This window comes from Dasypus novemcinctus, chromosome 2, assembly GCF_030445035.2.
Source record: "Dasypus novemcinctus isolate mDasNov1 chromosome 2, mDasNov1.1.hap2, whole genome shotgun sequence".
Taxonomy (NCBI): Eukaryota; Metazoa; Chordata; class Mammalia; order Cingulata; family Dasypodidae; genus Dasypus; species Dasypus novemcinctus.
Window position 1 is genome coordinate 139,554,417 of NC_080674.1, and position 14,778 is coordinate 139,569,194.

At 36.8% G+C, this 14,778-nt stretch overlaps 1 protein-coding gene across 1 annotated transcript in view; it reads left to right on the plus strand.

The window, feature by feature from the left end:
- Positions 1–14,334, plus strand: part of LOC101441588 (solute carrier family 22 member 4) — a 77,062-nt gene extending 62,728 nt beyond the window's left edge. The window contains exon 10 of the mRNA XM_058278345.2: positions 12,815–14,334. Within this exon, the coding sequence (XP_058134328.1) occupies positions 12,815–12,890 (76 nt within the window). The 3' untranslated portion in view covers positions 12,891–14,334. The remainder of the gene's footprint in view (positions 1–12,814) is intronic.
- The last annotated feature ends 444 nt before the right edge of the window (positions 14,335–14,778 follow it).

Consider the following 14,778-nt stretch of genomic DNA (forward strand, 5'->3'; position numbering starts at 1 on the left):
GCCTCTCCTTACAGGGTGCACTCCTTGAGCATGGGGCTCCCCTACGCGGGGGACACCCCTGCGTGGCAGGGCACTCCTTGCGCACATCAGCACTGCGCATGGGCCAGCTCCACATGGGTCAAGGAGGCCCGGGGTTTGAACCATGGACCTCCCATGTGGTAGGCTGATGCCCTAACCACCGGGCCAAGTCCGTTTCCCTAATAATTGCCTTTTTATTTGAGAAGTTATGTGTTAACAAAACAATTACCCGTACCATACAGGATTCCCATACATCACCCCACCACCAATACTTTATTGTGACACATTTGTTACGAATTATGAAAGAACATCATTATAATATTACTGCTCTCTATAGTCCATAGTTTATATTTGGTATATTTTTCCCAAAACCCATCCTATTATCATCACAATGTACTAGTATTGTGTATTTGTTATAGTTCATGAGAGAACATTCTCATGTTTGGGCTGTTAGCCACAGTCTACCATGCACCACAGGGTTCACTATGTTATTTGGTTCCCTGCCCTGTTCAATCCATCCAAATCATACACTCGTGGCTCTCAGTTTCATCCACAGAGTTGTGCTGTCAGCTCAGTCCATTGCAGAATGTTTACATTACTCCAAAAAGAAAAGTCCCATACCACCTTATACCCCCATTATTGACCCTTAGCATTAATATAGTACTTTTGTCATTGCTGTAAAAACATTAATATTACAATACTAACGTTAACTATAGTCTATATGTTACATTAGTCATATTTTCCCATCTATCTCCATATTCTTACCTTGTAATAGAGGAACATGCTTGTATTTGTACTATTAACCACAATCATCACCCACCACCAAAATCACTGTTATGCAATCCCTAGATTATCCTCTACCTTTCTTTCAATTGACATTAACCTCTCTAGACTACCCTTTCAACCACATTCACATTTATAAACCAGAAGTGTTGATATTAACTATAATGTGATACATCAACTCTAACCATTTCCCCACATTTACAACCCCCCTTATTAAACATTCTACATACATTCAGCATCAGCTCCCCCTTCTCAACCTACGTTCTATCTCCTAGTAACCTATACTCTATAGTTAAACTCCATGAGTTTACTCTTCGTATATGTTCATTAGTGGACCATACAATATTTGTCCTTTTGTGTCTGGCTTATTTCACTCACCATAATGTCCTCAAGGTTCATTTTGTGTTTCATATGCATGCCAAGTTCATTTCTTCTTACAATTGAATAGTATTCTATTGTGTGTATATACCACATTTTATTTATCCATTCATCAATTGATGGATACTCGGGTTGTTTCCATCTTTTAGTAAGTATGAATAATGCCACTATGAGCATTGGAGTACAAATGTCTGTTTCGTCCTTGCTTTCCACTCTGAATATATTCCTAGTAGTGGTATTCCTGGATCATATGGCAGTTCTATATTTAGCTTCCCGAGGAACTACCAAACTGTCCTTCAGAGAGGCTGCACCATTTTCGATTCCCAAAAACAGTGAAGGAGTGTTCCCATTTCTCCACGTCCTCTCAGCACTTGTAGTTTAATGCCCTTTTAATAATGGCCATTCTGTAATGTGTGAAATGGAAGGGTACCTTGTAATTTTTTAAAAGATTTATTTATTTACTTATTTTTATTTATTTCTCTCCCCTTCCCCCCATCCCCTCCCAGTTGTCTGCTCTCTGTGTCCACTTGCTGTGTGTTCTTCTGTGACCGCTTCTATCCTTATCAGTGGCACCAGGAATCTGTGTCTCCTTCTGTTGCATCATCTTGTTGCGTCAGTTCTCCATGTGTGTGGTGACACTCCTGGCCAGGCTGCACTTTTTTCGTGCTGGGTGGCTCTCCTTACAGGGTGCATTCTTTGCATGTGGGGCTCCCCTACATGGGGGACACCCCTGCATGTCACGGCAGTCCTTGCACGCATAAGCACTATGCGTGGGCCAGCTCACCACACAGGTCAGGAGGCCCTGGGTTTGAACCCTGGACCTCCCATGTGGTAGGTGGACACCCTATCCTTTAAGCCAAATCCACTTCCCTATAGGTCCTTTATGTCCTTGATTAAGTTTATTCCTAAATATTTTTTTCTTTTGGTCACTATTGTAAATGGATTTTTTTTTCTGACTTCCTCTTCAGATTGCTCATTAGTAAATTATAGAAATACTACTGATTTTTACATATTAATCTTGTATCTCACCATTTTGCTGAACTTATCTATTAGTTCTAATAGCTTTGTTGTGGATTATCTAGATATAGGATCATATTATTAGTGAATAGCAACAGTTTTACTTCTTCCTTTACTAATTGGGTACCTTTTATTTCTTTATCTTGACTAATTGCTCTAGCTAGAACTTCTAGCACAATATTTTAAAAACCAGTGGTAATAGTGGGCATCCTTGTCTTTTTACTGATCTCAGCAGGAAAACTTTCAATGTTTCACCATTGAGTACAATGTTAGCTGTGGGTTTTTCGTATACGCACTTTACCAAATTGAGAAAGTTTCCTTCTATTTATATCTTTCAGAGTGTTTTTATCAAAAATCTATGCTGTATTTTGTCAAATACCTTTTCTGCCTCACTTGAGATGACCATGTGATTTTTCTTCTTCAATTTATTAACGTGGTTTACTACACTAATTAATTTTCTTGTGTTGGACCACTCTTGCATGCCTGAGGTAAAACTCAATTGATCATAGTGTATAATTCTTTTAATGTGCCTTTGCATTCAGAGAGCAAGTATTTTGTTGAGGATTTTTGCATCTATATTCATTAGAGAAATTGGTCTGTAATTTTCTTTTTTCATGGTATCCTTGTCTGGCTTTGCTATTAGGGTAATGTTGGCTTCATTGAATGATTTTGGTAGTGTTCCAGCCTATTCAATTTTTTGGAAGCGTTTGAGCAAGATTGGTGTTAGATCTTCTTTGACTGATCGGTAGAATTCACCTGTGAAGCCATCTGGTCCTGGGCTTTTCATTTTGGGGAGATTTTTTTAAACAAATCAATTTTATTGATACATATTAATAAAGCATACAATTTATCCAAAGTGTACAATCAGTGGTATTTGGTATAATCACATAGTTATGCATTTATCACTTCAATCATTATTAGAGCATTTTCTTATTTCAATAATAATAATAAATAAAAAACAGACAAACAAATAAGAAAATTCCTCACCTCTCAATCGCTGTGTGCTTTCCCCACTGTACATAGCTGCTGTTTCTTACTATTCAATCTAAAGTGTATAGTTAATGGCTATTAGTATAATCACAATGTTGTATATTCATCATTTCAGAAATTTTAGAACAATTTCATTACTCCAAAAAGAAAGACTTCACACCCTTAGCAATCCTTCCCCAGATCTATATAATCACTAATCTCATTTCATCTTTATAAATTGAGTTATATTTACGTTTCATATAAATGGAATCATACAACACATAGTACTCTGTGTCTGGTCTCCTTCACAAATAATGTTTGGTGTTTTTTTGTCTGATATTAGTGTTTTGTAGTATTAACTTACATTTGCTCAGCCTCAAAGAAAAACGGTCTTATACATGCATTTCTACCCATATTCATATTTCACATAATATCTTTAGTTCATAATAGGGCAATCATACAGTATTTGTCCTTTTGTGTTTGGCTTGTTTCACGCAACATAAAGTCCTCCAGGTTCATCCATGTTGTCATGTGTTTCACAACGTCATTTCTTCTTACTGCTGCATATTCCATCACATATATACACCACAATTTTTTATCCTTTCATCGTTTTAAGCCTTTAAGCCAAATCCTGGCTTAAAGCCAAACCCTGGACTCCTGGGTTGTTTTGTGAGTTGTTTGATGTCTGTTTCAATATCTCTTTTTGTGAGTGGTTTATTGAGGTCTTCTATTTCTTCTAGGGTCAGTGTAGGTTGTTTGTGTGTTTCTGGGAATTTGTCCATTTAATCTATGTTGTCCAGCTTGTTCATAGTATCTTCTTATGATCTCTTTTATTTCTGCTGGGTCAGTGGTGATGTCCCCGCCCCCCCCCCCCCCATTTCTGATTTTATTTATTTGCATCTTCTTTCTTTTTTTCTTTGTCAGTCTGGCTAAGAGTTTGTCAATTTTGTTGATGTCAGAGAACCAACTTTTGGTTTCGTTGATTCTCTCTATTGTTTTTTGTTCTCAATTTCATTTATTTCTGCTCTAATCTTTGTGTTTTCTTTCCTTCTGCTTGATTTGAGATTAGTTTTATGTTTTTTTCTAGTTCCTCCAGGTGTGCACTTCGATCTTTGATTTTATGTCTTTCTTTTCCTCCTCCCCCTCCCCTCCCCCTCCTATTCAGGATTGAACCAGGAACCTCATATGTGGGAAGCCAGTGCTCAACCACTGAGCCACATCAGCTTCCCTGATTTGCTTTTATCATTTGTTTTGTTTATTGTTTGTTTTGTTTTTTCAGGAGGCACTGGGAACCAAATACAGGACTTCCCATGTTCCCATGGGCACTCAACTGCTTGAGCCACATCTGCTCCCTCTTTCTTCTTTTTTAATGTAAACATTGAGGACTATAAATTTTCCCTTCAGTACTGCCTTTGCTGTACCCCATAGATTTTGATATGTTGTGTTCTCATTTTTATTCAAGATATTTGCTGAATTCTCTTGCTATTTCTTCTTTAACCCACTGATTATTTAAGAGTGTGCTGTTTAATCTCCATATTTGAGAGTTTTCCTTTTTTCCACTTGTAATTGATTTCCAGCTTCATTCCTTTATGATCAGAAGAAGTGCTGTGTATAATTTCAATCTTTTTACATTTATTGAGACCTATCCGTTTTGGGGTGTGATGTTCTATAAATGTATGTTAGGTTTAGCTCATTTATTATGGTATTCAAACTCTCTGTTTCCTTATCTATCCTCTCTCCAGATGTCCTATCCAGTGCTGAGAGTGGTGTATGAGGTCTCCAACTACTATTGTAGAGACATCTATTTCTCCCTTCAGTTTTGCCATGTACCTCATGTATCTTGGGGCACCCAGGTTACATGCATAAATATTTATTATAGTCATATCTTCTCAGTGAATGTCACTTTTATTACTATATAATGACCTTTTCATCTCTTATAATTTTTCATTTAAAATCTATATTTTCTGGTATTAGTATCACTACTCCAGATATTTTTTTATTACTTTTCCATGGAAATATCTTTTCCCAACCCTTTACTTTCAACCTGATTATGTCCTTGCATCTTGTAGATAGCATATAGATGGCTCATGTTTTTTATCCATTCTCTTAGTCTATGTCTTTTGACTGGGGAGTTCAATTTATTAAAGTTTAATGTTATTATTATAAATACATTGTTTACCTCATCTATTTATCCTTTTACTTTCCATTGTCATAGCTTACTATTGTCTGTCTTTTTGCCCTTTAAGTTAGCTTTATTAATAATCTTCATTTTTACATTCTTCTCCTAGTCTCTCACTCTTGTTTTTTCCTTCATTCTGCAACACTCCCTTTAGTATCCATTGTAACTCTGGTCTTTTGGTAACAAACTCTCAGTTTTTGTTTGTCTGTGAAGACTTTAAACAAGGGGTTCTTAATCTTTTTTGTTCCATGGACCCCTTTGCCAGTCAGGTAAAAGCTGCAGACCCATTCTTAGAATGTAGCAGCAGATAGTTTTATGACATTCAATTAGTGGTGGATCTAACAACTACCACAATTTCAAAATATGGATGAGCATAAGTGATTTTTCATGATACACAACAACTGTAATGTGATATGCTATGAAATGAATACTACTGTAATTTATTGCATACATTCATAAGTGAAGGAAATGCTAGATTTCAGTTCAGTGTCAGAGAAAATAAAGATAATAAATTGATTTTTCTCAATTCAAGCTCACAGAACCCCTGAAATATTTTCAAAGGGCCTATGGACCCTTGGTTAAGAACCCCTGCTTTAAACTCACCCTCATTTTTGAAGGACAGTTTTGCCAGATAAAGAATTCTTGGCTGGCAGTTTTTCTCTTTCAGTACCTTAAATACATCCTACACTGCCGTCTCACCTCCATGGTTTCTGGTGAGATCAGCACTTACTCTTATTGAACTTCCCTTTTATGTGAAATATTGCTTTTCTCCTTCAGCTTTCAGAATCTTTTCATTATTGCTGATATTTGTCATTCTGAATAGTAGGTGTCTTAGAGTAGGTCTATCTGGGTTTTTCTTTTTGGAGTGTGTTGTCCTTGGATATTATATTTATGTCTTTCATAGCAGTTGGGAAATTTTTCCTTATATATTTTTTCTGCCCCTTTCCATTCTCTTCTCCTTCTGGGACATCAACAATGAATATGTTTGTGCATTTCATTTTGTCATTCAATTCCATGAGATCCTATTCCATTTTTTTGTCTGTTTCCTGTCTTTTCAAGTTTTCAGATGATCTGTCTTTCAATTCACCAATTCTATCCTCCACCAATTCAAATCTACTGTTATATATATAGCCTCTAATATATTTTTAATCTCATCCATTGTGTCTTTCATTTCCATAAACTGTTATTTTTCATTGTAGCTTTCAAATTGTTCTTTATGCTCACCAAGTTTCATGATAATATCCTTTATCTCTTCAGTCATATTTTCCTTCAACTCCTTGAATTAGTGTAGGAGATTTGTGTGAACAACATTGATTAGAGGCGGCGGACTTCGCCCAGTGGTTAGGGCGTCTGTCTACCAGATGGGAGGTCTGAGGTTCAAACCCCGGGCCTCCTTGACCCGTGTGGAGCTGGCCCATGCGCAGTGCTGATGCGCTTAAGGAGTGCCCTGCCACACAGGGGTGTCCCCTGCATAGGGGAGACCCGTGCGCAAGGAGTGTGCCCTGTAAGGAGAGCCGCCCAGCGTGAAAAAAAGTGTAGCCTGCCTAAGAATGGTGCCGCCCACATGGAGAGCTGACATAACAAGATGATGCAACAAAAAGAAACACAGATTCCTGTGCCACTGACAACAACAGAAGCAGAAGATGCAGTAAATAGACACAGAGAACAGACAACCTGGGTGGGGGTGGGAAGGGGAGAGAAATAAATAAATAAGTAAATCTTTAAAAAAAAAAAACCAAAACATTGATTAGTTGTCTTAAATCCTGTGTCTCGTCAAGATTTTTTATTTGATGCTTTGACTGGGCCATATCTTCCTGTTTCTTAGTATGGCTTTTAATTTTTTTGCTGATATTTAGGCATCTGCTTATTCTGGTGAATTTACTCTCATGGTCAATTTTTCTCTCTTGCCTATTGTTTTTGCTTCATGGCTCTTCTTTGATTTTGTGTTTAACTCATTCAAAATCTTTAAGATTTCTCACATTAAGTTATGAAAACAGGGCCAGGAACCCATTATTTGTTCACCAATCAAATTCTAGAATGCCTGGACATGAGCGAATCCAAAAACCTTTTTTACTTACTGCAGTTTCCCAACCTGCCAGCAGATGGTGCTCTTTGGTGACCCTTTCCACAGAGGTGTCTCAACCTCCACTCACTGGTGCTTCTGGTCTGGCCAGAGACCCAGATTCAAAACAGACTCCACTGGCCAAACTCACTATAAAGAAACCACTCTCTGCCCTCCTCCATACCCTCTCTCCTACCAGGGAGGAAGATGTCTGTTCCCCTCTCAGCCACAGTGAGCCACCGGTTTTCCCCAGACTGTTCATCTTGAGCATGGGGGATGAATGTCATTCCCAGCCGCTGGGCTAGTAACTCACAGTTTTCCCTTCAGCCTTTTCATCTCTCTGTCCCTTTTCCTCCTGGATGACTCTTGTTTTCTGCAGACCCTAATAGCAGCTCCTCAGACAACTTTTTGCCTTTCCTCTGTTGTTTTTCTTGAGAGAGTCGAGCTCTGCCACCCTGCTCCAATGCTACTTTCCCGAAATTCCTCAATAATCGCCTTTTAATCGAAGAGTTCAGTCTTTCTTTTTTCATTTTAAGACCAATTTAATGAAGTATATCATTCATACATGAACATAGATAACCAATAAGTTTATAGTAAAAGTTGTGAACTTACAAAACAACCATGCATAATGTCATAAAGGACTCCCATACATCATCCTGCCACAAACACCTTTCTTTTTTGTGAAACATTTTTTTCTACTGACTGTAGTCCATATCTTACATTTGGTGAATTTTTCCCCCAGCCCACTCTATTTTGTTGTTGTTGTTGTTGTTCATAAACCATACAATTTATCTAAGTTGTGCAATCATAGGAATTTGGTATGATCACTGAGTTGTGCATTCATCCCTTCAATCAATTTTAGAGCATTTTCATAACTCAAAAAAAAAAAAACCAACAAAAAAAAAAAAACCACAATCATACTCATATGTTAGTGCTATTAATTACAAATCCTATGCTATGCTTTCACCATTTCTATTCATTTATAAACATTTACAAAGAACTTTTTGCTAATTCTGCACAGATTAAACCTCAGCTTCCCATTCTCTAGCCACATACTTTTCTCTGGTGATTCATATTCTAGCTATTAATGCCATGAGTTTGCTTATTATATTTAGTTCATAATGAGTTATTAATGAGTCATATAATATTTTTCCTTTTGTGCCTGGTTTGCTTCACTCAACATAATGACATCCAGGTTCATGCACGTTGCCATATGCTTCACAAATTCATTTCTTCTTACAGCTGAATAATATTCCACTGTGTGTATATACCACAGTTTGTTTATCCATTTGTCAGTTGATGGGAACCTGGGTTGTTTCCATCTATTGGCAATTGCAAATTATGTCCTAAGAACATCAGTGGGCAGATATCTGTTCATGTCACTGCTCTCTGTTCTTCTGGGTATACATGTAGTAGCAATATTCCTAGGTCACCTATCTATATCTATATCTATATCTATATCTATATCTATATCTATATCTATATCTATATCTATATCTATATCTATATCTATATCTATATCTATATCTATATCTAACTTCTTTAGGAACTGCCAAACAGATTTCCACAGTGATTGTACCATTCTACATTCCCACCTGCAATGAATAAGCATTCCTATCTCTCCATGTCCTCTCCAACACTTGGAGTTTTCTGTTTTGATAATAGTGTCCATACTAGTAGGTATGAAATGATATCTCATTGTAGCTTTGATTTGCATTTCCCTAATATCCAGTGATGCTGAGCATTTTTCCATGTGTTTTTTCACCATTTGTATTTTCTTTAGAAAAATGTCTATTTAGGTCTTTTGCCTATTTTTTAATTGGGTCATTTTTCTTTTTATTGTTGAGTTGTAGGATCTCTAGATGTAAGACCCTTTTCATAGATATTAGACCCTTTTCAGATGTGTGATTTCCAAATATTTTCTCCCATTGAGTAGACTACCTTTTTACCCTCCTCACAAAGTCCTTTGAGGTTCAGAAGTATTTAGTTTTGAGGATGTCCCATTTATCTATTTTTTCTTTTGTTGTTCATGCTTTGGGTGTAAGGTTTAAGAAAGCCCCACCTAGTACAAGGTCTTGTAGATGTTTCCCTACATTATCTTCTAGGAGTTTTATGGTCCTGGCTTTTATGTTTAGATTTTTAATCCATTTTGAGTTGACTCTTGTATAGGGAGTGAGATGGGGTCCTCTTTCATTCTTTTGGTTATGGATGTCAGTTCTCCCAGCACCATTTATTGAAGAACATGTTCTGTCCCAGAAAAGTAGATTTGGTTGGCTTATTGAATATTATTTGACCATAGAGATAAGGATCTATTTCTGAACTCTTGATTAGATTCCACTGAAATCAATGTGTCTATCTTTATGCCAATACCATGCTGTTTTGGCCACTGTAGCTTTAATAATACACTTCAAGATCAGGGAGCAAGAGTCCTCCAATGTCACTCTTCTTTTTTTAGGATGTTTTTTGCTATTTGAGTCCCCTTTCCCTTCCAAATAAACTTGACAATTGCCTTTTCTCTTTCTGTAAAGTAGATTGTAGGAATTTTTATTGGTATTACATTGACTCTATAAATCAATTTGGGTAGAATTGACATCTTCACAATGTTTAGTCTTCTAATCCACAAATATGGAATGTCTTTCCATTTATTTAGGTCTTCTTTGATTTCTTTTAGCAGTGTTTTGTATTTTCTGAATACAGATCCTTTACATTTCTGGTTAAATTAATTCCTAGTTTTTTAAAATCTTTTTATGCTATTGTAAATGGAATTTTTTTCTTGATTTGCTCATCAGCTTGCTCATTACTAGTGTATAAAAATGTTACTGATTTTTTGTATGTTAATCTTATATCCTGCTACTTTGCTGAATTCATTGATTAGCTCAAGTAGCTTTGTTGTAGCTATTTGAGGATTTTCTAAATATAGCATTATGTCATCTGTGAATAGTGAGAGTTTTACTTCCTCTTTTCCAATTTGGATGCCTTTTATTTCATTTTCTTGCCTAAATGCTCTAGCAAGAACTTCTAGCACAGTGTTGAATAGTAGTGGTGACAGTGGGCATCCTTGTTTTGTTACTGATTTTAGAGGGGAAGCTTTCACCCTCTCCCCACTGTGTATGAGGTTGGCTGTGGGATTTTTATATATGTCCTTTGTTATGTTGAGGAAGTTTCCTTCCATGCCTATCTTTTGAAGCATTTTTATCAAGACAGGATGCTGGATTTTGTCAAATGCCTTTTCTGCATTAATCGAGATGATTGTGTGGTTTTTTCCCTTCATTTTTTTTAATGTGATGTATTACGTTAATTGATTTTCTTATGTTGAACTACCCTTGCATACTAGGAATAAAACCCACTTGATCATAATTATAATTGTTTTTGTATGCTGTTGGGTTCTATTTGCAAGTATTTTGTTGAGAATTTTTGCATCTATATTTGTTAGAGAGATTGATGGTAAATTTTATTTTCTTGTAATATCTTTATCTGACTTTGGTATTAGGGTTATGTTGGCTTCATAAAATGTCTTGGGTTATTTTCTCTCCTTTTCAATTTTTTTGGAAGAGTTTAAACCGGATTGGTATTACTTCTTCTCGAAATGCTTGGTGGATTTCACCTAAGAAGTCGTCTAGTCCTGGACTTTTCTTTGATGGAAGATTTTTGATGAATGATTCAATCTCTTTGCTTGTGGTTGGTTTGTTCAGTTCCTGTATTTCTTGTAAAGTCAATGTAGATAGTTTGTGCATTTCTAGGAAATTTTCCATTTCATTTAGGTTGTCTAATTTGTGAGCATACAGTTTCTCATAATATCCTCTTATGATCCTTCTACTTTCTATGGGGTCAGTTGTAATGTCTCCCCTTACATTCCTGATTTTATTTGTATCATCTCTCTTTTTTTCTTTGTCAGTAGTCTTGCTAAGGGTTTGTTAATTTTATTGATTTTCTCAAAGAACCAGCTTTTGATTTTGTCAATTTTTTCTTTATTGATTTTTTGTTCTCTATTTCATTTATTTCTGCTCTAATCTTTGTTATTTCTTTCTTTTTGCTTGTTTTGGGATTGATTGCTTTTCTTTTTTCTAGTTTTTCTAGTTGTTCAGTTCTTTGATTTTAGTTCTTTTAAATACAGGCATTTAGGTCTATAAATTTCCCTCTCAGCACTGCCTTTGCTGTATCCTATAAGTTTTGATATGTTCTGTTTTACTTTTCATTCATCTCAAGGTATCTACTAATTTATCTTGCTATTTTTTCTTTGACATACTGATTAAGAGTGTGTTGTTTACCTTCCATATATTTGCAAATTTCTCCCTTTACATCCTGTTATTGATTTCCAGCTTCATTCCATTATAATCAGAGAAGGTGCTTTGTATAATGTCAATCTTCTTAAATTTATTGAGAGCTTTGTTGCGGTCCAAGCAAGTGCGCTAGCCAAAATCTGAATTTTCTGTAGGCTGTGTCCTTCCCTCTCCCCTTTCTTGGGGAAGAGGACCCTTGCAACCCCCTTGGTCTACAGCCGCTGCAGTCTGCAGGCTGCTATTTGTTCCGTAAGTGGGCGGAGGGGCGCCTGCTGCTGCTCTTGCAGCTCTACTCATGGGATTTTTCAGCCCACTGAGGCTCCTTTCCTTCGTTCCTCTCTCTTCTAGGTGCTGTCTCACCTTCCCCTGCTATCCTTGAGTCCCAGAGCAGCGCTCCAGACAGTCTCTGCCTTTCCTCTAGCTATTTTATGTAGGAGAGATGCGATCTCTCTGCCTCTCTAATCCTCCATCTTCCCAGAAGCTCCTAGCCCATTATTTTTAAGTGAAATTATAGATCAGATTTTAAGTCTACTATTTTCTTATTTGTTTTCCTTTGCCTTGTTTGATCTTTGTGTTCCTTTATTCTCTTTTCTGTTTTTTTAAAAAAATTAATCAAATAATTTATTATTCCATTTTATCTTTTCTATTGCCTTAAATAATAACTAATAATTATAAAGATGAAAAACCAAAATAAAATCCCTATTATCCAAAATCAAATGGACTTCCTAATAAAGACACTGGTCAAAGACTTGAAGATAAATCTGAATGTGAATGAATTCTGATCCCTAACTGAACACTTTCAGCAAATGGTACTCCCTTTTGATGTTTTTTCTTGTAATGTTTCAATATCAACTTTAATTTGTCATCAACTTCATGCTTACCCCCTCTATCCTTTCCTCAGGGAAACCATAAAAGAGTTTAAATTCTAGCTTTTGTTTGAGTTTAAGAAAATAACCCCAAATATTCAAAATCATAAAATAGTAATTATAGTATTTACTCATGAGTTCTTATTGGAGTTAAAATAGCACTTGTTTATTACCTGGAGATAGTTTATTCAGTGTCAGTTTGGCATCTGGGGGAGGAGAGTCTTGAATATTTAATTTACTTTAGCGGCTATTTTACTTTCAGGTTCACATCCAGGAAAAAAACAGGATATTCAAAAGAGAGAAAAGAAAATCCCAAGGTTCTGATAACTGCATTCTGATAAAAATTTCCCACTACATCTGATGAACTGAAGAACGGATACATATGACTCTGTGAAGAAACCAAAGCCTTTCCTGCTAAAAGGAACTGACTGTAACAACTAACACTAAAGAGGATCCTCCTGTTGAATTATGTTTGTCATACAGTAAACCGTGGACTTCTCTTCCAGATATTCTTCTTGCTTTTAAAAACAAACCATTTCCAGAGAATCCATATTAGTTAATGTGATGAAATGGGTTTGTAAGATTTTTTTGAAAATGTATTAGCCAAAAAGACTAGTAAAATTCATAAAGATTAACACTTATTTCCAAACATTCAAATACTATTCAAATCAAAAGGTGACAACAGTATACGTGTGAGAGAGTATATGCAGTTGTAAAGTGATGCAGCACATTCAAAAGTGTAATAGTTTTTGAAGGAAACTCTTAAATGCTGCTATAACCAAATAATTACATGCACTATTCCTACCCAGAAAATTTTGTACACTCCTTAGAGGGAAACTGATGGCAAATATTAATAGTTTTACAAGTGAAATGCAGCAGGGATCAAGGGGTCTGGCTCATGCCCCCCTGCCTTCAAGAAGGGAGCCAGGCAGTTTCTAGCTACAGTTTCAGTAGCAACTCTTCATAGCCTACTGAATAGCCCACATCATAATTCTCTTTTTGATCACATCTATGGAGACATCTTGTTGGTAATCAGAGAATCCGAAAACCGCACAAACCAGTTAGACCGGTATAGATGGTTTGTATGCCTTCCACCTAGGAGGGGTCAGCACCAAGGAAGAAGGCTGTCTAAGCCAACTACCTGGAGAGCCTTTTAAAACACTTTTCTTTCTGTGAATATATACCTTCTGAAATTATTCACCTGCATGCTCTCCAACCAGGTGTGCATCAGGTCAGCAATGGTGGAACCTCAGCTCCACGAATTAGCAGTGTGAAATGAAAAGCCAGTAAATGTCAGCTACACATCTCCCCATGAATCAGGCATACTGACATAATAACATACAAAAGGTTACTCCTGGGCACATGGGGAAGCATGCTTTCTTTGCATGGGGCCCTGCTGAGAGCATTACCTTGAGGAGCTACTGACCCTTTAACGTGCTACAGGGCTAGCTCATAAAGATAAGCTGGCACTAGATTTTGATAAGCTGCTTGGTGGTATCAGCCCCTAAAAATAATCATCTTCAAAAGGAAATTTTCATTATTCCAAATATTTTTCAAAGGAACCATTGATTCAAAGGAATCATGTTGCAAACTTCTGGTTATTTCAAGATCCTTATCTTGAACTTTTCTGATTAACTCGGAATTTTTTCTCTGTATTGTCATATTTTTAACATGTATTTTATATCTAATGTACTGACATCCTGAACCTACTTTTTTAAAGTAGTTTTGTTTGTTTTATGTATATATAGAGAGAATACAGTAAAGTTTTTGTAAAGTCTAAAATATTACAATTTCTGTGTGCATTTGTACTAGTGGTGGGGCTGATCTTACTTTTTGATTGCATTTTTGAATCCACTGGAATATCTCAGAATAGTTTTTGCTCTGTCACTGGAGACACAGGTGCAGGGCCTCAGCTACCCAGCACGTTTATTACCCTCGCTGCCTCCTGTCTGGACTGCCTTGCCCCCAACCCTGCTGCCTGGTCTGCCTGCCGCTGTGAGCAGCTCCTGCCGCCTCCCAAGAAATTGTCCTTGACATTCGCGCCAGCAGGACCTGTTCACCTCTCTGTCCTCTTCCCATACTTAGGCATCTTCTTCAGCTGGGCTCTTGTCTGGTTGCCGCTCTATGGTCATAGGTCATGCAAGGTAAGATAAAGCCAGGGACCTTATCTTGCTTATCTTTTTATGCCCTGTAGTGCTGCTTAGCAAGGTGCTTTCTGACATGTAA